This window comes from Podarcis pityusensis (genome assembly GCF_964106645.2).
Source record: "Podarcis pityusensis genome assembly, chromosome: 13".
NCBI lineage: Eukaryota > Metazoa > Chordata > Lepidosauria > Squamata > Lacertidae > Podarcis > Podarcis pityusensis.
Genome location: NC_138038.1, coordinates 35,813,312 through 35,840,840, shown reverse-complemented (window position 1 = coordinate 35,840,840; position 27,529 = coordinate 35,813,312). Strand labels below are relative to the sequence as shown.

Below are 27,529 nucleotides of genomic sequence, written 5' to 3'. Positions count from 1 at the left end.
AGAAGCTTTCTGATTTGATCCTGGAATGTTGCGCTTTTTCTTAGGACATCCTTATTTTCATCAGAGAAATGTTGGAGGGTATGCTAATTTCATTGGTTTCATTAGTTATTCCTGTGTTGCACTGGACTAAATGCATCCCTGCTTTTTGCTGGGCCTGAGACTTGGATCTTTTGCCAGAAGGAACACAGCAACAACAGACTTTGTTTCCAAAGTGGCTGCAAGAACACTTAATCTGTCAAGTTATTTATTGTGCACAGAGACTTCCCAATTTAACAGTAATCCCAGCCTGAGGTAAAAGTACATGCAAAGCAAGTTAGAGCCACCTGCCAGAACAGCCTGCGTAAGAACCCAAGGGACAGACCTGCCGACCCCGTACCGCCCAGGCTGCTGCATTAAATATCTTTTGGCCTCAGCAAATCCCTCCCAATCCCAGAGTAAAAAGGGGCTTTATGATACAAGGATAAAAAAGCTCTTTCATTCCTGGAGATTTAATTTGTTTGAGACAATTAGAGGGAGGAACAAAACAGAATTGGAAAGGAGGGGAAATGGGATGCATGAGGATCAAATGATGGGCAAGTGATGGGAGAGTGGGGGCAGATGGATAAAATGGGTAAAATGCCAAATGTACAAAGATAATGTTTAGACCAACCCGTTGCTGTGGAGTGGCTCTCTCTGGATACTGTTGGACTCCCACCAAGCCTTTTTTTTTTTTTTTTTTTTGGCCAAAGTTGTTGAGATTTTTGGACAAAATTGTTTTTGAGCTATTTTTTTGGAGAAACGGCAAAAACAACATGGGCTGCCATACGTCAGGATTTTCCTGGACATTTGCTCAATTCCTGCCCGGATGCTTCCAACAAGTGAAGCTCTTCCTAGCTTGAAGATACTGTGATGAAAGAAGCTCCAACTTCTGGATATTTGCCAGTCCTGGATATGTTACCCAATAAATGTTTATGAGGCTTCTAGTGGAATGTGATAACAGACAATAGTGGACAAAATGGAGAACAGCCACTGGTGCCGGCAATGGCAGTGGAAGACAAAGAGCTGGAGAATAGGGATTGGGAGGTTCATGGGGAAAGGCAGTGGATTGCTGTACTTCTGAGGCTTATAAAATTTGAAAAAAGTATTTATTGCCACTAATACAGATTGTCGCCATCAGGACAGTGAAATAGTTTAATTATCAGCAATGGTTCAATATCCATATATTGTTGTTTATATCCTACATATGTTCCATTTCAGGATCGATGTGTGCTGTATTTGTTTCCAACGGCATTGTTACGGCATAGCGTCTTCTAAAATAAATATTTTACACCTCTGTTTTGGCACTGAGGGTCGCTTTTGCAGCCTAGCACGCTCCTGTGCCAATGTGCCATCAGCAGCTTGATTTGCAAGACATTTGCTTTTGCTATATGCAACCCATTCCCGGGAGTTTTATACTTAAGACTTAAGCCAGGAACCATAATGACTCAGGAACTTCAAGTGGGTAATAACGTTAAAGGCGCAGAAGCAGACCAGGGCAGGTTTTTCCACTTAAACCCAGGAAAATGCAGGCTTGGCATTTTGCCCGCGTCGCTGCAGGCCCCGTTGCCACGGAGACAGCGTCTCCGGCCGCCCCGGGGTCTCCTCCGCCACCTCCCCTCCCTCGCGCACTCATTGGCTGCCAGCCGGGCCGCAGCACGACCGATTGAACGGGGGGCTTGTCCGTCACGGCAACGCGAGGAGGAGTGGGGGCGGGACCTCTCGAGGGCAGGTAAAGCGGGGTAGTTTCCCCGGGGCTGCGAAGGAAAGAGGGAGGCATTTCTAGAGCGGGGTGGCTGGGAGGAAGGCTGAGACCAAGCGGGGCGGCGGCGGCGGCTCCGTTTTAGGGAAGGGAAGTTTAAAAATGTGCGGGAAGAGGGTTGAATTCATCCTTATGGAACCGAAGGGAATCGGGCTACGCTGGGTGTGTTTGTGTTGCGTTTGCGGGAAGTGAAGTTGCGAGGGCCAAGCGAGGTTTAGCTACAAGCCCAGCGGTGGCGGAGGAGGATTTGCGTGTGAAGTGTTGTTGTTGTTTAGTCGTGTCCGACTCTTCGTGACCCATGGACCAGAGCACGCCTGGCACTCCTGTCTTCTGCTGCCTCCCGCAGTTTGGTCAAACTCATGCTGGTAGCTTCGAGAACACTGTCCAACCATCTCGTCCTCTGTCGTCCCCTTCTCCTTCTGCCCTCCATCTTTCCCAACATCAGGGTCTTTTCCAGGGAGTCTTCCCTTCTCATGAGGTGGCCAAAGTATTGGAGCCTCAGCTTCACGACCTGTCCTTCCAGTGAGCACTCAGGGCTGATTTCCTGAAGAATGGATACGTTTGATCTTCTTGCAGTCCATGGGACTCTCAAGAGTCTCCTCCAACAGCATAATTCAAAAGCATCAATTCTTCGGCGACCAGCCTTCTTTATGGTCCAGCTCTCACTTCCATACATCACTACTGGGAAAACCATAGCTTTAACTATACGGACCTTTGTTGGCAAGGTGATGTCTCTTCTTTTTAAGATGCGTGTGAAGTAAGTTGGAGATTAAGCTCGCGATGACTATTGCTGCCAAAGAGTTAATGGATGCATCCCTATACGGAAAAGGATAAGGGGAAACCTGTGCGCCCCAAAATTGAAATATTGTTGGACTCCCATCGTCTCTGACTTTTGGTCTTGCTGGCTGAGGCTGATGGGAGTTGGGGGTCCAACAAAACAGCAGGAGAGCTGCAGGTGTCCCCCCCCCCCCCAGCTGTGAACATTGGGATGACATCCTCCTGCACACTCCAGACTCCTTTATTGTTCCTGTAATTCCCCCCCCCCCAACTCTGGTGTGGCTTATAGGGACGGAGGAGACTGTATTCTACTCGCATCACAATCCCTATACATGTCTACTAAGGAGTAAGCTCTGTTTAATGCAAGGGGGATTACTCCCAGGGAAGTGGTTATAGGATTGAAGACAGCCAAAGGTGCCCTTCTAGCCCAGTATGGTTAATCCTAGGTGGGCAGTAGGCCACCAAAGGTTTAAGGCAGAAGTATGCGAGCCCCCCTGCTGCCAGACTCTGGTTTTTAACTGAAGAGGCTAAAGTTTGAACATGGGGCCTTCTGTGTGCTCCTACCACTGAGCAGTGTGGGAGCAGAGATGGCATAGATTTATTTAGCCTGGGGAAGTTGCACAAGGCCAGTGCAACAACAAAATTAGAGCCACACCGCTCCCAGCAACTTTTCTTTCTGTAAAAATAAAATTTGAGGGATCCAGTTACAGATCTCACATTTGTTCTGTCCTCCCACACCTACAAAATAGATTTGCTGGAGAATGGACGGAGCTACCTTCCCGGCACCTTTCAGGTGTGGAATTGTACTCTGGAGAAACATCTATCAATCTATGTGTGGTTTTTTAATTGCAATAGCTCATTTCCTGTGGGTTTTTTTAAAAAAAAATTACATATCCCAAATAAAGATTCTGCCAAGAGAGAGCTGAATTCTGAAAGATAGTCTTGAACAGGTTAAACCATGCAAAAGTTATTCAGTTATTTATTCAGCTGAATAAATAATTTAGTTGTGTTTATTAGGTTGTTATAGGCAAACCTTGTTTGTACCTAATAAAGCCAACAGCAGGCTGGCTTATTTGAGCTGTTGACATTCATGCTGAGTTAAGTGAACTTGCTTCAAGTCCAAATTAGTGCAGTCATATAGTGGGAGCAGGAATGGGGCTTGTGGAATATATGCATGAACACTCAGTAGGAGCTTTGCAAATGAGGGTTGACCTGTGAATATGCCCCTTCATTGGCCATTTGGGGCCTTTCAGGACTTTTTAAAGGCAATACAGCACAATCATGTGTGACCAGTGGGCTTCTTCTCCACATCCATCTTTGAACAGTTATGGTCTCACTGCAGTAGTACCTGCTTCTTAGTTTAAAGAACCTTTTGTGATGCAGAACAGAAAGTTGTGGTGTTTAAATAAAAATTAAGAGTCTTACCAGACATGTGCAAAGTCTGTGATCCTTGGCGATTGTAATCCATCCTTAGCTTAGCCCTTGAAGCTTGCATTATTTGAAACACAAAAGCTGAGAGTGTGGGAATCAATTTGTTTTTTGTTTAACTTCTATTTATACATAAATTTCTGAAGTACTAAATCAAGAAAAATCTTCTCAACTTGTACATAAAATCAAAGGTTAAAACACAAAAAGGCAAAGATCAGAAGGACATAAAACGTACCAGATGCCATGCTGGAAGCCAGAGTTCAGTTTGGACCATGATTGTGCCTATTCAGTTAGCTAAGCTCCTTCCTTATTTGCTGGATTGAACCAAATAAAGAGTTTGTTACAAAGTGAAAGGATAATCCCTTCTTTAGCAGAAGTCATGATGGGGATTGGACCTGGCATATGGAGTTTGATACCTTCTTCCAGGTCATGGAGTATCCTGAGCCCTACTTGAGTGGCATAATGCTCCGCAGCATCACAGGCCGGTCCCTCCTGCTAATCTTGATGCTTCCTGGCGCAGTTCCTTCTCCATTTGATGCAGATTCCTTCCTACCTTTTCCCTGCTCCTCACCACGTAGCCTTAAGGGATGGGTCTGTACCCCCTGCTCTTGTATGTCTTGTTGTGCCAGTAATGCATCATCTGGAGTGAATTGCTTAGATTTGGGAGCACATGGCTCAATCCTGTGAAATGTGGGGGGGGCAAGCAGGTGAGGAATAGAGCGGAGCCTTTTGAAAGTAGGCTTAGCGCTCATTTTCGAACATTTTTCATGGCCCCAAGGTGTTAAGAGACAGAAATAAAATTCCAAAGGTCATCCCTTGAGCAGGTCAGGCTATTTTGCAGGGACAGAAGAATGTATGAGATGCCTGTTTTAATGTTTGATGACATTAGCATTATGCCCTGTAGGTAACAATATAGTGCCTTGATTGTTCAAAGTGCTGCACATACTTCTTGTAATCCATAACGTAATCTTAAAGTAGGCCAGTATTATTAATGGAGGCGTTGGGACTGGCCTAATGCCATTTTGTTGATGCCGTGGCAAAGGCAAGATTTCATCCAAGGGACTTCCTGGTCCATTAGCCTCTTAGCCTGCCACACTTTGGCATCTTTGTCACTCCAAATTAAACTGCAGCAGTGATATGTGAAGAGAAGGGGTGTGGAGGACAAAGTATGTATGAGGATTTGAGAAAGAAAGTGAGATAGCAGCAGAGAGAGTAAGCGAGGCCTGGTGGGATCCCCCTGAATCCTGATGGTCTTAAATAGTGTGTGTATGTGTGTCTTACTATGTCTTCCTTGTGCTTTCTATGCAGCCATGACAGCAGCAGGAAGCGGCAATGGTTTTGGCACCACAGCTTGGTGGGGCTTTTCTCCAGCACTTGACCTACAGGCCACATGTAGGTACCACCTCTTCCACAAATATAACCCCTGCAACTTTGCTTGCCTGCTTTTTTGTTTTTAAAGCAACATTTTTATTTTTAGTTTGCCTGCTTTATTGTGAAATGGGATCTTCTCATTTCACAGGTTGCTTGAGGAGTTTGAAACTGCTTCAGCTGATCAAATGCACCCTGTTTTGTTGTAGGCTCAATATTGAGACACAGGTGCCTTCTGAGAGTAGAAGCATCTCTTAGTCCAGTGATACCTTCCCGGCTGCTTGGGGGCTTTCAACAGCACCTCTGTGCAGCTACTCAAAAGGCATATTATTTCCTTGCTGGGAAGATTTGGTTTAAACAGAAAACTTTCAGCCAGTGCTAAAATATATCCAAGGTATTCCTTCTGTGATTCTGTTGTAATTTGGTGCACGATCTGAGCTCCTGAGAATGGTAGCTTCTATCTGAACTTTTTTAAAAGCTGAGTTTCTCGATTTCTGGATGTAAAGCTACATTTGAAAACGTTCAGGCAGACAAAAATACTCTAGCTGGACTTTCTGTGACTTTTCTAGGGTCTCTCCTCATAGCTTCTAGTGATGAGCCTGCTCTGAGAAGTGCAATTGCCACATTTCAGGCACATGTATCATCTTGTTCACTGGATCAAGTTCAGGGAAGTGCCATTTTTCTTTTTTGCAGCTGAAGCTGAGTTTGCACAGCTCTGGTTAGTTGGCCCTTGCACCAGTCATGAACCCACAGAGCTTTGTTTCTTATCAGCAGAGGTTTAGTCTAGGAAGTCCTTTAAAAATGGAAAAACAAACAGCGTCCCTGAAGCATTCAGAACCATGTCACTTATCAAAGGGGCAATGAAGGCTGGGGGTGGGGGGGAGCAGAGCTTGCCTAACAACCAAAAAGCCCATCATTATATTCATACCCTGATTTCCCGACAGGATTGGTTCCCACAGTCACTTTCAATTAAATTTTGCGCATATGAACAATATACTAGGATATGGTCCGACGTCTGAAAGCCCTTCATAGAATTGGGTAGAAATAAATGTATATATAAACTGACTCTGCATTAGCTGATTGTAAAGATGTCAACCCACAGAAATAGCTCTCCTATTGAGCTGCGGAGCTTTCTAGCTGTTCCCATCAGCCATCTCTATGTTCCTTGCCGCAAATTCCAAAGTTTGTAAAAACAAGACTTCAGTGCCAGGTTCTAGTGAACACTAATAAATTCTGTACTTTTGTTTTGCACTTTTTAAACAAAACATTTCTCGTAGGAAAATAGGATTTACCATGGCTGTGCAACATGTAGAGCCATTTCACTTTCCCGACAGGTCTGGAGGCCTCTATGGAACATCTGCAGCTGTCCCAGGATGGTATTCCCGAACTGAACATCCTGCTGGTAGGATCAGTAGACGGCCGTCATATCCTCAAGACAATGAGTCAGGCGCACCGGTGGCCACGGCGGAAAATCAATGTGTGTAACTTGCCTCCTGCCACAGATTTCCACATTGTCTTGAGCTGCTGTTAACTGGACAGCCCTTCCCTGTGCTTAGCCAAGCTTTGCGTGTCTCTTGCCTAGATAGATCTTACTTAAAACCTTAAAATTAAATTCTCATTATCTATGCTTGTTTAATAACAGGACAGCAGAATGGGGCAGATTCCAAAGGCTGTAAGTCGGGTGGGAAAACAGGCTTGTCTGCATTTTCTGCTTGAGCAGCATCGCTACAAATGCAGAATCCGATGTCTGTATCTATTTGCTACATTTATATACAGTGGTACCTTGGTTTAAGAACAGCTTAGTTTATGAACAACTTGGATTAAGAACGCCTCAAACCTGGAAGTAGGTGTTTTGGTTTGTGAACTTTGCCCTGGAAGCATGTTTCACTTCCTGTTGAGTGTCTTCCATTTGTAAATTGAGTCCCCCGCTGCTATGGGAAAGCACGCCTTGGTTTAAGAATGCTTCGGTTTAAGAACAGACTTCCGGAACGGATTAAGTTTGTAAACCAAGGTACCACTGTACCACCTATCTGCCAAATTTCTCAAGGTGATTTAGATTTTTATAATAATATAACTTCCAAACTAAGAGATGCAATACAAAAGGATACAGCAGCAACCTTGCTGAAGCTATGCAGGCCTAGGTTCTGGTTAGTGTCTGTGCAGGGAGACTAACAGGGAAGCCTGTGCGTATTGTGCCTTGGTTTCTGTGATGGAGGAAAGGCAACTTATCAAGGGTAATAAATAAATGTACCTTTTGGGGAGGGTAAATGGATTTTAAAACTGACAGGACCACCAGGGTTGGATTCAGCTTGGGGGAGGGGGCACATCTCATCCATTGCTGCTGGCTCCGCCCACAGAATATTACACTGCCAAACAGAGTGCTTCTAGGACTGAGTGCCGAGACACTGAGGTCCAGCTCCGAGGGCCTTCTGGCTCTTCCCTCCTTGTGAGAAGTCAGGTTACAGGGAACCAGGCAGAGGGCTTTCCCATCAGATGTCAAGGAAATAAACAACTACCTGACTTTTAGAAGACATCTGAAGGCAGCCCTGTTTAAGGAGGTTTTTCATGTTTGATGTTTTATTGTGCTTTTAATATTCTGTTGGGAGCCGCCCAGAGTGGGCGGGCTATTTGTTGCTGTTGTTGTTGTTGTTACATGCTTGATGTTGACCCTGGAAGGGCAGAGTCATCTCTCTTGGGAAGGACCTTGTCTCTCTTCCAGCAACTGCCTCCCTAAAGAGCCCAATCTCAGACACTGCAACGAAGCAAAGGGCCTGGGAAGACGTTCCCATCGTTTTTGCTTTTTTCGCTTTGCGGAAGGAGAGGTTTCTCTGTTGAGCAGGGTCGGAGGAGCTGGCACTCTTGGGTTCCCTTTCCAACGGTGACTCAGGCTGCCCATGTGATGAAGTGGTGCTGGCGCTCTGCCCCCTTTCCCAGAAACGTGTGGCAACTTTAATTCATTCCTGTCAATGTGAGGAGCCTGGCAGGGACGCGTTGGCAGCTGCCCATCAACGAGAGCCCCTCAGCTCAGCATGGTCAGCTCAGATGTCCCATGAAGGCCATGGACTGACACGTGTGAGGGAGGTGTGAAGTTCAGGAAGAGCGTGGGGGGGGGGGAGGAGATGACAATTCATAGAAGCAGCATCAATTCAGCCCCTTCCCCTGTAGCAACTCCTACCAGACAGCATTCACCAGCACGTTCCCCTTGCAACCTTCCTTCATCACGAGGAGATGAATCAGCGGCAATGTGTCTCACAGCCAGCATTTTGGAGTGTCACTTCATAACAAGAGGACTTTTTTGTCATCAAGGAGAGAGGAAGGAATGGGAGTAGGGCTGGGAAAGAAAGTGGAGGGGGGGATCAAATTTTCAGTTTGGGGCTCAGAATTTCTAGGAGCTTTTCTGGCACTCTTGGGTTCCTTGGGATAGCCAGGAGGTGCAGGCTAGGGAGATGGAAGAACTCCTAGAATCTTTGCAAGTTGAGCCAGTTCATTTCAAGCTAGGATGTGGGAAATTCAGGAAGTTGAGCCTGCTGGGATAGAGAAAATCTACTGAGAGAATAACGTACTGTACAGTGGTACCTCGGGTTACATACACTTCAGGTTACATATGCTTCAGGTTACAGACTCCGCTAACCCGGAAATATTACCTCGGGTTAAGAACTTTGCTTCAGGATAAGAACAGAAATTGTGCTCCGGCGGTGCAGCGGCAGCAGGAGGCCCCATTAGCTAAAGTGGTGCTTCAGGTTAAGTACGGACCTCCGGAACGAATTAAGTACTTAACCCGAGGTACCACTGTATTGAGTTAGAGCTGGAGAGTCGGAACCAGGACACCTGACTATTTATCCGTGTTAGACGATTCCAGTATGCTTCCAGGGACAGTGCTGCCATTTTCTTGGGATGACAGCATGCTGGAGATCTATAATACCTTTGTGTAATTTCCTTTATTTACAAATATGCGGGCAGAACGATCAGTGACCCGCAGGGGAGCAGATCTGCTTCCCTGCATCACATCCTCTAAGAATGAAGTTGCACTCCAAAGTTTCTTCAGTCAGCTCCCAGCTATCTCTTGCTGTTCTGCTTGCTGCCATTTTCTATTTCTCACACATACCTGCCCTTACCCTCCAACCCTGATAGGTATCTCATGACAAACCACAGAGAGATTCCCCACCTATCAAGAGACCACCTTCTGGTTGTTGGCCCCCATTGATTTAAATCTTAACCAGCCATTCTAGACTAATCATCAATCTGCCAAACAGAAGACTGGAGGACTGGCAGGAGTCACATTGCATGTATACTGTATAAACACTAATGCCTAGGAAGGACAGGACAATAAACTTCTTGTTTCTTGAGGGTGTTTTGGTTAGCTAGCCAGACAGAGAGTTATTTTGAACTTGAAAGCGCCCTCGTTTTCATTGTGACATTTTGGGCGGCTCTAGTTGGCTCCAATAAATTGCCCTGCTATTACTGTTGGGTTTGATGTGGATAGGCTTTCCTGACTCAGTAAGTTTTCACTCACATTTGGAATATTAGACAAAGCCTTAAGGGTTGAAAGAAAATGGAGGAAACGGTAGAACTTGAATGATGAAAAGCATATTCAAGACAGGGCACCTCCTTATCTTCTGTGCAGCTCTGATAGTTAGGATTTCTTGCAGGAAGTGTCCTAGCTTGTCCCACCCCTGCCAAAATCGGGTAGCAGGGCACATGCATTGCAGGCAGAAGGTGGCAGGGACAGAAAAGATGTAGTTTGACTTGAGACGCTGGAGATTGGCTGCTAGGCAGAAAATACTAGGCTAGATGGTCCAATAGTCTGACTTATAATTTATGACAGCATCTTAAGAGTCATTTTCTTAAACATCTATGGAACTTCAGATTGTTAAGGGTGATGTGAATTGTAGCTCCATGAGGGGCCAACTACAGTTCCCAGGATTCTTTGGTGGGATGTTATGTCTTTTAGATGTCTAGTATGGCTGTGATCTTGAGGAGAGCTGTTTAAACTAAAGCTTGCCCTCCTAATTGTTTGTCTCCTTTGCTCAGTTCTACGTGCTAGAGAACAATCTGGAAGCCCTGGGTCGGCAGCTGCTGTTTCTGAGTCTGGCTGTGGAGCCTCTAGAGAAGATGGGGCTGCAAGGTGAAGGCAGATGAAATGCTTCCTCGCCATCTCCATTCCTTCCCTGGGTTCCCAGGGCTTCTGGCCCCTTGTTTACTGGGGTCTCCGGGAGGCTGAAGCCTTCTGAATGGTAACAAGCCCTGTCTTCTTTTTCCCTCCCACCAACCAAGAGAAAAGTGAGACCTTCTTGGAGCTGATGGGGAACACACTGCTCCGAGGCCAAACAGCTGCTTATCTGCAGGAGAAGGCAAACCTCTTCATCCGCTATGTCACAGACCCTGATTTCCAGCAAGCTCATCTGCCCCTCCTTGACTTGTCTGCCCTCAAGGTAAAATGCAAGTTAATTCAGCAGGAGCGATGGAGCCATGATTGATGTGCTGTCATTGTCATGATGGGCTCGGCAGGACTCCAGTTATTGTTAGCTGCTATTCCAGAGGATCCTGGAATTACTGCTCCAGTTATTCACTCCCTTTTCCTCTTTGCTTGACAGTTCAAGGAGAGGGACCAGTTGGAGGCCATCTTCAAGTTCTGGCGGAATCACGACCCGCAGACTTTCCAGATCAAGCAGCTCTGGGATCTGCGACTCCGCCAGTACCTGGGGGCCCGCTATGACTCTCGCCGCGGGGTGTGCGACTGGGACCTCAATATGAAGCTGCATGAACATGGGGTGCGTAACTGAAACAAAGGCCGTCGTGTTGGGCATGCAAATCCCTCTGGCTCAGCTTGGGGCTGCTGGGCTACAGAGATGGGCTCTGGGGAGTTACCGCCTTTCTACAGTTGTGGCATTTCTTTCCCCTCCTAGGCCAATGTGATCAACTTCCGTGAGTTTTACCGGTGGCGGGACACGGGCATGGCCTTTGAAATGCGGGAAGCCCCCTACGACATCCCCAACAAGACCTTGGCATCTGGCCGCCTCCTCAGACATGTGAGCCACCTCACTTTCTTGAGACTAGGCCAGGAACTTGGAGGACTATCCTGTCATCCCTGACTAAATTAGCTGAAGCTTATGCGATTTAAGAGTCCAGCACACTGGCTACACTTGGGCCTATTTTTGTGGGGTGGCAGGAGAATATACCGTATTTTTCGCACTATAACACGCGCACTATAACACGCACATTTTTTCTCCTAAAAAGTAAGGGGAAATGTCTGTGCGTGTTATTGAGCGAATGTGTGGTCCCTGGAGCCGACTGGCCCGAGTGCAGGGGCAAAAATCAGGCAAAAATCAGATCGCGCTTCACGGAGGAGGGAAGGCTGCAGAGAGGAGGCTGCTGCTTTCCTGCATTCTGCCTCAGGGTCTTACTGCCCGCCCTCTTCTGTTTTCGGTTGCTGTGTTTGCTCAAACGCAACAAAGAGCAGGGAAATCCCCTGCCCTCCTGGCAAGCAGAGGGGAAAGGAAAGGATCACGTCCTTCCTTCTAATTCCTTCCTAGTCACACTGCGTGCAGGCTCCAGCCCACCCGGCTCAGGTTCCGTCGGCTAGGAGCGCAACCGACAGCCACCACCTCCTCCTCTCCGTGCTCCGGTGCTGCTGCTGCTGCGTCCAGCATTCTAGGGACTCGCAGGCAGCCGGAAAACATGCAGGTGGGAGGGAGAGAGAGAGAGGGCTGGCTTGGGTGGGTGGGGGGAACTTTTGCCTTCCTTTCCTCCCTCCTGTTAAATCCCTCTCCTGCATTGTTAGCCAGCTGCTTCTCTGCACACCCCTCTCGTGCTCCTTGTCCCTTCTGTGTTTTTCCTTCCCTTCCCACTTAAAACGTGGTTATAAAGCACGGATCCACATGGATCCTCAGGATCCTTGCATTGGGTCACCCCAAATTCACCATCAGATCACATAGCATGTCCATGGCTACAGCCTGCACCAAAAAAATCACGCACCCACTGTTGCCTGGGGCTGCAATGGTGCAAAAACATGGTTACAAAACACAGATCCATATGGATTCTAAGGATTTTTGCATTGGGCTACTCCAAACTCACCATCAAATCACATGTCTGTGGCCACAGCATGAAGCACAAAAATGATACACCGACTGTTTCATTCAGAATTTTTTTTTCTTGTTTGCCTCCTCTAAAAACTATGTGTGTGTTATGGTCAGGTGTGTGTTATAGAGGGGAAAATACGGTAAGCCTATTCTTAGACAGGGTTACCACCCCTTCTGTGCCCCCCTTTCATTACCATTTTTAATAATTCCCCTCTTCCTTTAAGGAGCTCAAGTCGGTACAGGATGATTCCCCTTTCCCCTTTAGTTACATCAACCCTGTGAGATAGATTAGACTGAGAGAGAATGACTGTCTCAGAATCACAAAGCAAGTTTGATGGCTAGGCAGTGATTTGAACCCAAGTACACCCCGTCCAATGCGCTAACCACTGCACTGCACTGCCTCCTGTTACCTCAGCAGCATGGGGGAGCCACACTGTAGCTTCTGTCATCCTTTTGCAATAGCATGAGAAGCAGAGAGGTGTGTGTCTAATCTGCAACTACCCATTCAGGATTTCTTGAAATGATTTGGTTATTTTAATTTGCTGTTGCAGGTAGGTCTTGGGATGCAGGTTCTAGTTGCAGCAGGTGCAGTCCTACTAAGGGAGTAAGTCAGTTTTTAGACTGCTCTTTCCTTCTAGGACTATCACAAAATACATGTTTTTAGTCCTCCTGGATTCTGTGTCCTTTTTCCTCTCCCATCCAGTTTGTGAGCACTGTCATGCAGGATGAAAATCCACCCGTAATTCTGTCAGTCCGCAGCCATCCTCTGATAAAGTGTTGATTCTTGGGATCCCAATAACAGTTTCCACCTCTTGTCTGCAGTTGTCTCACGCTGCTGAGAACAGAACTTCATCTTATGAGCGAAACACCAGTTCCATGTTTGGGAAAGCTAACCAAGGGAGAATTAGTGGATAGGAAAAGGGGGGCTAGCCCTTCTGCCTGCCAGTTCTTCCCTTTAAATCCTGCCCCCCTTCCTGGAAATCTTTGTAATTGCTTTTTCCCAGCAGGACTCTTAAACTGGTGGGCTACCAGCTGTGGGCAAAAATGACGTATATACTGATCCAGACTTCTTGCCTCTCAGAAAGGAGAACGAGTACCAGCACGGGGATATTGGGGAGACGTAGCCACAGGCCCCTACATCATTTTTGGGATTGAGGCAGAAGATCCCAGCCTGCTGAAAACGACCAATGGCATCCCCAGTAAGGTGAGTCTGGCTGCCTTTTTGCCGGGCATCAGAAAAGCAGATGTGGTTTTGCAAGGAGAAGAGGGTTGATAAACAAGAAGATGATAGCTTTCTGAAAGCTGGAGTGAAAATGGATTTCTCTGCTGCCTCCTTCAGCCTTCGCTCCTCGTTGGATACCTTTACAGCCTTCCGATTGAGCACTGCCCTTTTTGCCTCTTCCTCATGCCTTAAGAGGGACGGCGTTTCCGTGTGCTGCTCTGGTTCGCCAGAAGCGGCTTAGCCATGCTGGCCACATGACCCGGAAGCTGTACACCGGCTCCCTCGGCCAATAAAGTGAGATGAGCGCCACAACCCCAGAGTTGGCCACAACTGGACCTAATGGTCAGGGGTCCCTTCACCTTTACATGCCTTAAGAGGTTCATCCACCCCTTTTTCGTATACAAACACTGTATATGTTGTTCTGCTTAGATGTTTGTTTAGTGCGCTGTTTAACATGGATTTTCCCTTTCTGCGGAAAATCCAGCAAGTTGAAAAGCTTTGAAAACTGTTCCAAGAAAGTGGGGAAGTAGCTTTGTGACTGACAGAAATGCTGGCCAATTGGAACTGCTCAAAGCATGTTTCTCCGGAACTTGCTCATGGAGGGGAAGTTGTTTGTCTATCCCAGGGGTAGTCAACCTTTTTATACCTACCGCCCACTAATGCGTCTTTCTTGATGGCAAAATTTCCTTACCGCCAACCAGTGCTCGATGGAAGGAGGATTCAGCTTGTGCCGTAGAACCCCCACCGCCCACCTAGAATCCTGGAACGCCCACTAGTGGGCGGTAGGGACCAGGTTGACAACCCCATGTCTATAAAAAAAAAATGCAGAGCATGTATGGCATAAGGAGGATGTAGAGAAGCTAAAAATAAAACGAGGTTCAAGGGACTTGAATTCAAAGATGGGAAAAGAGGGACTCAAATAAAAACAGATTCCGGTCTTCTTCTTTCTCTCCACAGAGTGCCCAGGAAATCTCCTTGCACAATGTCACTGCCCTGTTGTATGAACTCAGCTATAACACCCGCTATGACCCATCAGCATCCTCTGATGAGGAGGGAATTAGTGGCAACTTACAGGGGGCTGGCGACCATTCCAAGCTGGGTGTTAACGGTGGTGAGTAGTCAGCAGGTTGATTGCATATCGTGCTATAAACCTTGGTCAAGTCAGACATGCATCAGCAGGAAAGGGCCACAGACTTGCACAGATAGTTTGGAGCAGACATTTAGAAAGCTCCCCACCCCAAATCCTGGCTTGTCATGTTGTCTGGAGCAAGAATCATGGCTTCTTAAACTGGCTTATTAAACCAGAGTTCTAAATCACAACCCCTTGCCTGGGTGCTTTGGCCAGCTGAGTTCTGGGGAAAGTGAAACTTTAAAAACTGCTGAAGTAAAAGAGGGGAGGGGGCATGTGAGCCTGAGGCTTGTGCTGGTTTGTTCCTGCCCTGTGCATGTCTCTCCAAAACATGGTTTCATCTGACATACAAACTGGCCCAGGCGGTGCTCTTGGTTTAAGGGACTTTGAAGGGTCTTTTCCATTACTCTCTTGGGCCAGAGGGTTCCGCAATACGCCAGTGAGTGATGGCTTGTTGGCTTGACTCGATTTTGATCTTCCCTCCTTCCCAAGAGTTCAGGGCTAGTTACAAAATGTTTATACGATTCACTGACCCTTAAAAGCCTCGCAGTCTTGCAGCATCAGATTAATAGGCCCAGGGGAGAAGAGCGGGTGAGCAAACAGATTAATATAACATAAAGTGTTGAGGGACATCCTTTCCAGATGTTCCAGTGGCAGGCCTCATCTACGCCAGTTCTTTGGAGCAAGAGCAGTTTGAGCGGCCACTTGGGAGTAAGAGGGTCAACATCAGTGGGATTAGAACGTTCCCCTTCCAATTCCTCATGCAGCACTTTAAACCGTAGACATACAGTATGCAGTTTCACAACCCTTCTTGTTTTCTAAGGAGGCGGTCGAATGTATGTTTTGCATATAGAAACTCCCAGATTCAGTCCCAGGCATCTGTGGTGGAAAGGCTATCAGATAGCTGAGCTAAGAAGACTTCTCTGAGTCTTTGGAGAGCCACTGTCCATCAGAATAGGCAGTGCTGAGTTAGATGGACCAGTGGCCTGACCATATAAAGCAAGTTCATATGTGCTTGTGCCTACATATCTCTACATCACTGATTTTTTTAAAATGGAAGATGGTGTGTGTGTGTAGATATTCTAGATAGATCAAAATAATAAATGCATTTTGAGACTATTACCCTCCAATATCCTGGACCGCTTGTCTCTATTTCTATACTCTGCTGAGTTGCAGAAAAAAATTATGTTTCTAGCCACATTCCCTGTCCGCAAAATATATATCTGCTCCTTTCCCTGCCTTCTGTTGCATTGGCCTTGTTGTTTCTCAGCCCGGCTTTTTCTCTCTTCGCTGTGCGGTGCGTTTCCTATGTTGCAGGCCCTTCTTCCGTAGAAGATGCCAGAGTCTGCTTCTTGCCTCTCAACTGCCTCCCTGAGCTCCACCACAAAGGCAAATACCAACAGCTCTTCAATCTCATATTCGTCTCTTGCAGGTAGGAATGGGCTGGGGGCACGGGACTGCTGGTTTGGAGGCATGGGGAAGAAAATATTGCAGAAGTCTGGACTCTTGGGTTTGCTGCCAAGAAGTAGGAAGCAGCTAATAGGGTTGGGAGGCAGGACATGGTTTATCTAGTTGCAAGGAGGTTGGCCTATCTAGACTTGGGACATCATCAAAGCTTATAATTCCCTCACTTTGAATACAAGCCTGCCCAGCTCATGAAATGAACGGACCTAAGCTAGTCGTGACCTTTAATTTCAGTGGAGGTACGTTGAGCAGAGCTAGCATTGGATGCAATCTAATATAGTGCTTGGCTGTTGTGTAGCAAATGGAGTGCCATTTCCCCCAAAGGTACTTCCCAGTTTAGAACACAAAACAAGATTTTTGTGAGGGTCTGTGCATCCCTGGTCAGCATTTAGCAGGCCAGCCACCTATGGCCCGCACCCTTTGTTGGTGCACGCACAAAAGGTATCTAATATTAGCCCTTTACCCTTGATGGGACTCGCTCATTTCTGTGAGTTAGTGACCAGACCACACAACCAGGTTTGGGGAGTTTCTCCTGCATTGAGGCCAGCTCTCTTTAGGGCGCTACCAATTGACCTCTTCTTTATGGAGCATTCATGCTGATTTGCTTGTGGCGAGGTTAGGTGACGTTGCATCAACACAAGTGTTATCCCACACTGAGAGTCAGCGTAGTGAAGTGGTTAAGAGTGTTGGACTCGTAATCTGGTGACCCGGGTTCGCGTCTCCGCTCCTCCACATGCAGCTGCTGGGTGACCTTGGGCCAGTCACACTTCTCTGAAGTCTCTCAGCCTCACTCACCTCACAGAGTGTTTGTTGTGGGGGAGGAAGGGAAAGGAGATTGTTAGCCGCTTTGAGACTCCTTCGGGTAGTGATAAAGCGGGATATTAAATCCAAACTCCTCCCCTCCTCCTTCTCCTCCTCCTCCTCCTCCTCCTCCTCCTCCTCCTCCTCCTTCTCCTTCTCTCCAGTGCATTTTCCTGTCACTTTCTTTATCACAAAAATTCTTGTATTTTGGGGAAGTGGGCTTATTCCTCAAGAGCTCTCCTACATTTTGTCGAATGACGTACATGCCATTAAAACTCACCATTACTTAGTTAATTCCAAATTGTTCAGAGGGCAGTTTGCTATCACTAGATTGGTCAGCAAAGATGGTGGGTCCTCCGCCTCTTATCTCTACAGTCACCACTTCCTCCTTGCTTGTCTTTTGTAGCATGGTGCATGTCCTAAAACCAAATGTGAATCTGATTGCAGCCCCGAAAGCCACTCTTATTGTTGAGCTGACAAAGTGAGTATTATTTTCTTCACCCTCTCTTGGGAAGCTGGCCCACTATGGATGTGTGCACATTTGTTCATTAGAGCACGTTGGAAGTCATAGTTTTTCCTGGTACTATATCTTCCCCTAGCTGTTCACATCAGCACAGCTTCACTATTGTCAGATTCATTTCAGTTTGTGTGCACATCAGGGGGTGTTAATAGGGGCTGATAGCCAATTGGGAGATTTGGGAGTACTAAAACAAATTACCGAGAGCGATCCAGTGGGGTGAATTGGTTCCTTCTGAATGGAGCAGGCTGGGTACAGACAAGAGCCAGAACCACCTTGGGAGGGCTGTGGGGCCTAATTAAACAGAGCAGCTCATTAGCCAGGGTGTTTAATGGGATCCAGGACTCCTGGGTTCCCCACACCCCTTACTCATCTATCCACTTGTTCTTTTCACAGCTTCCTGCCTGACCTCCACAAGGAGCAGGTCTCTGTGTTCTCCTCTCGAGTAGCCAAACAAGTGGCTGAGGCAGGATTTGTTCCAGTCCAAGCAGCAGACAAGAGACCCTTCTCCTTGTTCCAGCTTGGGCATCAGGAGTCTGGAGAGATCTGTAATGAGTTCCCTGCGCTCAAGATGACAGCGCCTGGTCCCTGAGGTTCCCCCTCTGTACCCTGGTTTCCTTTATAACCATTATTTTTAAAAGAAAAATATTTAGTTTCAGACGAGAGTTTCTTGTGGAATCGGTACAGCTCAGTCACACAAACTTTTCTTTTCTTTTTTACATTTAACCTTGCTGTGGAAAATCCGAGAAGTACAAACGACGCATTATGCATGCACAGTCACTGCTGATATAGAATCTCATCAGTGTTTGGGGTTTTTTTCTGGGCCAGTTGTCATGTGTGTAGTGGCATTTCAGTGGTTGCTCTCGGGGACCTCTGCTTTCGTTTGCTCCTTAGCTGAGCTGTTTTCTTTCCAGCGACTCCCCAATACCAGAAAAGTTCATTTCTGCCCATTGCTGTGTCTTGGTGGGACTTTTGATATAAAAATAAAAAAAAATATTTTAAAGGGTTGTCTTGCACAAGTCCTCTTTATCAGAATTTTGATATTTTGTTGCTGCTGAGGTCTGTGAGGCTGGGGAGAGGCGTTTAAAGATGAAACTTCAGGAAATAACAGTCCTAGGCTGTGAAACTCCCTGGCTGAGGGGAACAGGCACCTCAGTTTTTGTTTGTTTCTTTGTTCTGCTGGCACCTTATTATTTTTTTTACTGTCGCTGGCTTAGTTGTGGACTCAAGTGGGGAACTGAAGATGCTTGCTTGTGCTACCTTTATTTGTCCTAAAGAGATCACCCTACTTCCAGATACCGAAAATCCTGTAATAGGGACCAGTCCAAGGTGCCAGAGATCCCCTGGAGGGAGGGGCAAACTCTGTCCTCTCCCATTCAATTACTCACAAACAAGGTAACAAAATATCCTTAAAGTAGTGACTGGTGGTGGGCAGGTGGGACATAGGGGACAGAGCTGGTGTTTCTCTGCAAACAAGAAAGGAGCCAGGGCAAAAAAGAACAAATACAACTTTGTAATCTGACATTCAGGGTTTGTAGGCAAATCTTAGGTAGGCGTGATGACCTTGGTGGAGGACCTTTCTTGAAAGGAAATGCATGGAGAATTCTAGGTTGACACTTAGGCTCATGTTAATCTGTGCAGGATCGCATCTGTAGATTGTGACTTGCTTTGCGACTTGGCTGTGGAATTAACTCCACCCTTCCCAGCCAATCAGACAGTGAAGGATGGAGGGCAGCAGGCAAAGTTGTACTTTGGGGACTTATTTTTTATTCACCGGAGGCAGAATTTATATGTGCACTCTTAAGCTTATGCATAGGCATAGAGAGTGTTGTAACCAAGAGAGAGAGATAGCGTTCTCTCAATCTCGGTCTCGTCAGCTCCCAGAAGAGAGCAGTGTTGTGCCTCCGCTTCCTTTTTCTGCCTACACTTCATACTAGGTGGGAACCTGTGGTCCTCTGACTGTCGTTCAGCTCCCATCAACCCCATCCAGTATGGTAAATGGTGATGGGTTTTGAAGCTGGAAGCTTCTTAAGGGTTCCTCAGTGAAAAGATGACGTTTCCATGCGCTCTGGCTTCCGTTACGGTGCCCCATTGTGCCAGAAGCGGTTTAGTCTTGCTGGCCACATAACCCGGAAAACAAACACTGGCTTCCTCAGCCTGGAAGCAGAGATGAGTGCTGTACCCCATAGTTTAATTTGACTGGACTTAACCATCCAGGAGTCCTTTACCTTTACCTTTTACCCAGTGAGAAGACCTGATCTGGTGGATAATGGATCAGCTTTGCAGGAAGACAAGTTGCCCACTGCCACTTCCAATCTTCGCCTACAATGCATAGCCACATAGCAGGTTTGGGTGTTTTCTATAGCGTGCATTCTTATTTCCCATGGAGTGACAGTGAAGTTTCATCAGGTCTGGACAGGGTGATGTGTAAACAGCTAAGTTACATACCTTTATAAAAACTCCCTAGAATCCCTGCTTATGTTTTGGTAAATGGTTTTGTATTGATCAAAAGGGTTGATTTAATTTTAATGGTTAAAAGCAACAACTACTTCACAGAATCCTTTGCAACATGTCAGAGTTCTGCGGCAGGTAAATCAATATTGCAAAGGTTCTCTGGATGCAGAAAGTTTTGTGAAAACACTGCTGTAAGTGGCATGCTAGCATTCTGTTCATTAAATAAATAGTGAAAGGTGTGTCTCCAGCCCACGCATTAAGATCTTCAACTGAGGCCCTTCTCCAAATGCCATTGCTTGTGAAAGTGCATTACGCTTGGAGAGAGGGAGCCTTTCAGTGGATGGGCTCCTGACTTTGGAACACCCTGAAGATGTTCAACTAGCATTAACATTATAGCCTTTTTGGGACTGAGCCAAGTCTTCCTTGCTTGCCCAGGTATTTTTAAAAGTTACACGTGTCTGTGGTTTGCTTTATAGTTTCACCTCTGTGTGTTTTTGTTTCTTTTGTCTTAGGACGTATTATGTTTTGCTTTTATTGTATTTTATTGCTGCTATTGTATGTTGCCTTAGGAACCGACTGGATGGACAATTCAGAATTATTATTATTTTTAAATAACAACTTTAGCCTTCCTGATCCAAAATTCTCAGGCTGGGTTGCAATCTTACTAACTCAGTATAAATCTTAAGGTTTAAACAAAAAGTAACAGAACTATAACAGAGAAGCCCACTCTAAATGGGTCATGATGGACAGACTTCTTTGAGATATCTTTATCCTGCACCTTTCTACAAGAAGCTCAGGGCTGTATGTGTTGCCCTCACCATTTATACTTGCCATAATTCTGTGTGGTAGATTAGGCTAAAAGAGGGGTCATGGACCATTTTATCATGCCAGCTGTAAGGAACCAAGTGCTGGCTTTTGCAATCTTTCAAAGTGGTACAACTTCATACGCCGAAGAACCCTTGGTGACCTCTTCCTACATGCTGCCCTGAGCTTTTTGGAGAAAGGTGCAAGATTCCAGACTGTTTGCAGTGTTAAGATGCTGCACAGCAGCTGTTAACAAAACATGTATCATTTCTGCTCAGCCTTTAACTCCAGAATTGTCTCATGCATAGGTAAAATTGCTGCTCTGTTTAGCAAACTTCCTCACGGAGAGTTCAGGCTTGGCACGAGGAGTCATTCACACTCGTAGATAAATTCTCACAGTCAACCTGTTCACAAACACAGCTCTCTTTGTGATGTTCATATCTAATGCTTGGATTGCATTCTCTCTCTTACACACACACACACACACACACACACACACACACAAATGATTGTAAGTGTACAGCAGGGGTGGGGAACCTTTTTCACCCTGAGGGCCACATTCTGTTGTGGGCAATGTTCTAAGGGCCACATAGCAGTGAATGGTCGTGCAAGGTACTTTGCAAGTCCTATGTTCAGACCTTCCCAAGCCAAAGTTTATAGGTTGGAGGAAAGATTGAATCTGAGCCAGCCCTTTCCTTGGGGGCTCAGTCTGCCAAAGACGACGACATCCCTTTCCCTGCCCCTTCTCCTGTGAGTGTCTGGTGCCACTTCTTATCAGAGGAATGCATTCCGTTCCCCTTCTTCCCTAAAAGGCTTCGCTGATGCTGAGCTGTCTACTTTATAAAAGGCCACCAGCCATTTTGGTGACTGCACAGTAACTCAAAACCTGTTTCCCCGCCATCTGTGCATCGTCCGGTTCCCAGAGACATCAGGTAAAGGGGGGCAGTTCTGTTTGGGAGGTGGGGAGGAATTAAAAACATGCTTGCCTGTGTGTGTTTGCGGGGCGGAGGGAGGGTGGTATCGTTCTGTGTAAACTGAAAGAGATATTCTTTTCCTCCATGAAGATAAAAGGAATCGTCCTGAATATTTTCTGAGAAAACGTTTCCCCCCTTTATTTGGCAATGGGAAGGTCAGTGCAGCTGTCATAAGGTACAATAACGCTGCAATCCTATTCTCACTTATTTAATGCATTATTAAAAGATTTCTGTACTGCTTTTCATTTACAAAAAGCAATACCAAAGCGGTTTCTGAAAATAAAATGCCAAATCCGTTAAAAAAGGAACAAAATCAGGAAGAACAAAAAAATCACAGTAGGCAGTCACACCCCACAGCCATAGTGCTTGCCTCATCTCAGTTCAGAGACAATTCCACATGGTAGACACTGTCACAAAGAAGACTTGAATTGCATTCATATTCTCCAAGGAGCTCAGTGTGGTGTACAACAACCCTGTGAGGTAGGCTAGACTGAGAGAGAGTGACTTGTCCGAGGTCACCCAGAGATCTTTCCTGAGTGAGTGAGGATGTGAACCCACAGCCATGGGATTGTCGCAGTCATAGAATTTGTGCAGGCTTATAAGGCGCATCAGGCTTTATTTTCTTTACAAGGTCACTTTTCAAGACCAGCAGAAACTACAAGTTGTGTAGGTATTCCCAGGACACAGAAGCAAGCACACAGGTAGTATACATTTCATCTATTTGGCCCCATCCCATCCCAAAGGACCAAATTCGGGTAGCACAGAGAGCCCCCCCCAAAAAATTCTAAAACCTTTCTTCTAAAAACATCACCCACTGTTCTAAAGCAGTTGAAGTGCATCTAATAGGACCCCCCCTTTTTTAATCAGAACATATTCACATGAACATTTACTTCAGTTTAGGACTTGCTCTGCAAGTTATTTGAATCATAGAATCATAGAGTTGGAAGAGACCACAAGGGCCATCGAGTCCAACCCCCTGCCAAGCAGGAAACACCATCAGAGCACTCCTGACATATGGTTGTCAAGCCTCTGCTTAAAGACCTCCAAAGAAGGAGACTCCACCACACTCCTTGGCAGCAAATTCCACTGTCGAACAGCTCTTATTTGGTTCCATCCCCCCCCCCCACACAGGGTTTTTCTGTCTGCCTGTGGAGGCTGCTCCATTAGGATGAATGGGGGCGCTGCTGCCTCCCCAACCTCAAAATACTCTTCGGCTGCTTTGTGGGTTTTTCTTTTTCTTTGTGTGCAGTAGTTATATCATTTTAGAGCATGGGCTTAATGGCCTCACAGGAAAAGGGCCTCTTTAGAAGGTAACATGCATTTCTTTACTACTCTCAAATGCTATTATGGAAACTCTTTAGTGCAGGTGAGTCCATTAGGGTGAATGGAGCGCTGGCCCAACAACCTCACTCAGCCCCCAACTGCATGCTTTCTAATTAAAAACCATCCCATGGCATGGCACTGCCTGTCAGCTTCCTCCATCTTAGTCACAGTTTTGCCCCTTATAGAACTCGGCAGTCAGGAGGAAGATAGGGGCAAGACTAGTAGTAGTTGGTCCTGTCTTTCGTCGCATCGGGCTCCATCCCCAGTTGGGATCCCTGCTTTCCACCCTGCCACCCCCAGTGAGCACCAGCCACCATTTCTGCCTTCATGGGGAACTCTCCAAGCAGCTGACAATCGAAAATGGAAGACCATAAAATGGGTTCTTAATAGGTGTAAACAGTAGAAGGCACCTATCCCTGGTTCTTAATTGCCCTGAACTTCCAATCCTGTCGTCGTTCCTAAAGTTTCTCTTCTAATTGCTGGTTCGCCACTGTTCTTGCTGTGTCTTAAATTGATTTGACTATTGTATTGTTTTAACTTACTAGTAAGCTACCCAACCCTGTAGCTGAAGAAACATATAATTGCCTAAATTATATTATATGCATTCTTCTTTAAAAACAACAACAACAACCAAGCTGCCAATTTATCTGCTGGAGCTATTCTCTTATGAGAAGGAAATGATGCCTCCTCTTAAAGAGGGTGTAGATGAGGCAATCCTTCCTGACCTAGGATACTGGGTGGCAGATCCCGTGTCAGTATGTTGCAAGGGCCGGCCCAGCCATTAGGTAGAATGAGACAGCCTCCTCAGGTAACAGGGCAAGGGGGTAGCAGTAACAAGGTGTTACAGGGCATAGCTGTGTATGAGGACCCCCTTTCCACCCTCTAATAAGAATTAACTACCATTCTAGTCATCTTCAGCATATGGCATGGCGGTTGCCATCTTGTCCTTGGCCTCAGGTGGCAAAATTACTTGCACTTGCCCTGGGCAGCTGCCAAGAACTTGGCGCCCCACCACAGCCCACCATTGACCCCTTCCTGAGCCCCTGCTTTCCACTGCTGTCAGGTAAGGCTGCTCATGCATAAGGCCTCCTCAAATCTGAGATGGACCTGTTGGGTTGGCTTAAAGTAAACCTAGGTCAGTCTTAAAGAGTCATTGGCAGCGCAGTTCTCTTTGCATGAGGGAGAAGAAAGACAGACAGAGGAGATATCTCTTTGAAGAAAAGCGGGAGAAGGCCTGGCAAGCCCCTCCTGCTGCATTTCTGGCTGTTGCTGGCAGCAGATGTCTCTAGAAAGGGTGCTGAATGGTTGGTTTCACACCTAGCGCTAAGAATAAAGGCGTCCCTTTGCAGCTCTGGGGGTGTACGGGAGGCAGAGAGATGGCTGCCTCTGTATTTTTTGCTCCAAGGCTATGAGATTTCCCCCACCCCATTTCTGAGCCTGAGGGAAATAATTTCTTTTAAGGCAGGCTGGCACAAATATTAGCCCTTCTGCAAGTGTGGGGAATTAATCCCCAATCCATCCCTTTCTAAGAAACGTTGCACTTTCTGCACTGGCTGAGGGGATCGCTTTTGAAAATAAAACCTATACCATCTCTGCCACACACAAAATGTAGGGGGGCAGAGATGTGCCTGAACTGACCCCGTCCCATTTAGCTTTGGTTTTGTGGTTCTCGTTCTCTCTCTCTCTCTCTTTCTCTCTCTCTCTGCCTCAGCCTTTTTCTCATTGCCTCCCTGTGGAATGGCCTGGCCCCATTTTAGAAGTGATAAGACAGCACAAATTTAGCTGCTCTGAAGAGCTCCAGTGATAACAGTGTATCTCGTACATGATTCAGAGAAATATGCGCATATATATATAAAGGCCAAAGCAGGGTCTGTAGTGGGCAGGAACAAGAACAAGTTCTAGCACATTCTGAGCTCCCCAGTGAAGGCCTGTTGACACGCCATGCTTTGGAGAAAGATGATCATCACCATATAAACCTTGCATTTCCTCCCGCCCCCTCCCCTCAGCATTTTTGCACATTTTAGCACATGGTAATTCAGTCCCCTGGGCAGCTCCAGGCCATTTCATACAGGATTAAAAGGCAAATTCAGGTTTGAAAGGTGTGAAATGACAGAGCTGCAGACAATACACATTTTTTTCTGCCTTCACACATTATTAGGCATGTGCTTAAGATGTTTTAAGTGTACATTTAGAGTTCCTTTGATTGTAGGCAAACCCCTTTTTTTCTGTGTGTGGAGCTGTTTATGTACCAGATGGTTCTGACAAGGGGAGGGCAGATTCTGGGCTTGTGAAATCTATTTCTTTTTTTAAACTGAATCCCGAGATCCACCAACCACAGCCAGGTACAAAAAGACATACTGTATTCTTTGCTCTATTAGACTCACTTTTCCCCTCTCAAAAAGTAAGGGGAAATGTGTGTGCATCTTATGGAGCGAATGCACGCTGCACAGCTATCCCAGAAGCCAGAACAGCAAGAGGGATCGCTGCTTTCGCTGTGCAGCGGATCGATCCCTCTTGCTGTTCTGGCTTCTGAGATTCAGAATATTTTTTTTCTTGTTTTCCTCCTCCAAAAACTAGGTGCATCTTATGGTCTGGTGCGTCTTATAGAGCGAAAAATACAGTGCCTCCAGAGCAGGGCAAGTGCCCCACCAAGCAAGCAGCTGTTTTTAAAGAGATAAATATTTTGAATGCCAGGAATACATGAAGTAGTAGCAGAGAGTCTCTGAACATGTGAAAAGTACTTTCCCCATACCACTGAATTGTCATTTTGTAGCTACAGATCTGAGAGCAGGGATTATGAACCTAATAACCTGGGACTGAGTCAAAAGACATGACGTTGAGGCAGTCTTAAACCCTAGTACCTTGGGGTTAAATATCTAATCCTTTTCTCCCTTGCAATCCTTTGTGGAAGCGTTAGAAATAAGCTTGCGCACCACGGATTAATAGTAAAGAAGGTACACGTGTGTATAAAAGGAATAGTAATATATTTGTTTTGATTTCCCCCAGAATACTTGAAGTTTGATTTCTCACCATGGCAGAAGAGTGAGTCATTTTTGTTTATTAACTGGAGGGGTGGTGGTATGTGCGTTTTGGATGTTGATGAAAGTTGGTGGGCTGTAGGGACAAGTGCACTTTAAAAAGCACTCTTAAGACGTGCCAGGGGGTAAAGGCAGGATATATGAATCAGAGGCTCATATTCAGTCTGACTCACCTGTGCCTTTCTATCTTTCACAGGGAAGAGATCACAGTAAGTACTAGCAAAGGAACATTCTCAAACCTGATGAAAAATAAACACTGATCTTTATTTTCAGTTATGATATTTTTGTGCTTTCTTGAAAATCCTTTATTAATGCATAAAGGAAACTTTTAAAAATGAAATATTAGGCAGTTTGCAAAGTCTTTGTGTTACACCAGCACTTAATTTTTGAAAAGAGATGTTCAGCGGTTCCGGCATTCCTGGGAAGTCACCTGCGCTGCCCTGAAAACTTCCCTCCTTAATTGCTAATGTGTGTAAGCATGTTGTGGTCACATTACACTAGAGAATATGCACTCTGCACGTGTTCAGTGGTGCTCTTCTTTATCATGATTCCATATGTTCCAGGAATGAATCCTGATGCTAAAAGCAGGGATGAGTGTGTGCCTTGGCAGAAACCCAGTATATAAATGCAATAAATAAATCCGGAATCCGAAAAATGTGAATGAATGGTGGCAGAGTTACGCCACCTCCCTCCGCACCCCCCAGTCCCACAATAAACCCTCTCTAAAACTCAGACATCTCTTAAGTACCATTCCTCCTCCAGCCCTCTTCCGTGTGCTTCCTATAGAATTTGTTGAAGGCAGTATGCCAATGAACATAATGAAAGTAATGGTTTCTTTATTCTTGCAGTATGAAGAAGAGGAGGAGGAAGAATACACGGAGGAGGAAACACAAGAAACAATAGTGGAGACCAAAAAGGAGCCACAGCCTCCGCCACCCAAGCTGGCCCACCCACCTCCCCCGCCTGCCGCTGTCCCTCCTCTCCGAAGGAAATCTTCTGCCAACTATCGAGCCTATGCGATTGAGCCGCATGACAAAGTGAGTTCCTGTGTCCTTTAAAGGCATATCCTTCAGGCATGGCCAAACCTGGCCCTCCAGATGTTTTGGGACTACAGTTCCCATCATCCCTGATCACTCATCCTGTTAGCTAGGGATGATGGGAGTTGTAGTCCCAAAACATCTGGAGGGACAAGTTTGGCCATGCCTGCTTTAAAGCAAAGCAAACTTAGGGACTTTAAAGCTTTAAAGCAAACTTAGGGACGCCGAAGGAATCCGATTAAGTTCCCATTTAAAGGCGAATCTGTCCAATTCACACTTTCTTGAAACAGTACACAAACCGAAACGCAGCTGTCTTCTGAAATTCACATCCGTCTGA

At 46.2% G+C, this 27,529-nt stretch overlaps 1 protein-coding gene across 10 annotated transcripts; it reads left to right on the top strand.

Annotated features, from left to right (window-relative positions):
* The first annotated feature begins 1,443 nt into the window (after positions 1 to 1,443).
* On the top strand, positions 1,444 to 27,147 carry DNAAF3 (dynein axonemal assembly factor 3). 10 transcript variants are annotated; one of them, XM_080976204.1, is made up of 15 exons: positions 1,444 to 1,747; positions 5,291 to 5,374; positions 6,685 to 6,827; positions 10,382 to 10,475; positions 10,625 to 10,782; positions 10,945 to 11,121; positions 11,257 to 11,379; positions 13,511 to 13,633; positions 14,609 to 14,762; positions 16,098 to 16,212; positions 17,452 to 17,526; positions 17,959 to 21,752; positions 22,426 to 22,495; positions 26,124 to 26,172; positions 27,004 to 27,147. In XM_080976204.1, exons 1-12 carry the CDS (start codon positions 1,459 to 1,461, stop codon positions 18,152 to 18,154), a joined length of 1,731 nt encoding a protein of 576 aa, XP_080832330.1. In that variant the 5' UTR covers positions 1,444 to 1,458; the 3' UTR covers positions 18,155 to 21,752; positions 22,426 to 22,495; positions 26,124 to 26,172; positions 27,004 to 27,147. The 10 variants fall into 10 exon arrangements, with proteins under 10 accessions (XP_080832330.1, XP_080832328.1, XP_080832331.1 ...); XM_080976202.1 differs by lacking the exon at positions 22,426 to 22,495; XM_080976211.1 differs by lacking the exon at positions 22,426 to 22,495 and having other exon boundaries at positions 1,611 to 1,747; positions 6,663 to 6,827.
* Positions 27,148 to 27,529: the final 382 nt, after the last annotated feature.

Excerpts from the sequence above, each read along its gene's own strand:
- DNAAF3 (XM_080976202.1), top strand. The coding sequence starts at position 1,459 with ATGACTCAGGAACTTCAAGTGGGTAATAACGTTAAAGGCGCAGAAGCA. Across the intron at positions 6,828-10,381 it reads GGCCACGGCGGAAAATCAAT|TTCTACGTGCTAGAGAACAA; the intron begins GTGTGTAACTTG and ends TCCTTTGCTCAG. Across the intron at positions 11,122-11,256 it reads TGAAGCTGCATGAACATGGG|GCCAATGTGATCAACTTCCG; the intron begins GTGCGTAACTGA and ends TTCCCCTCCTAG.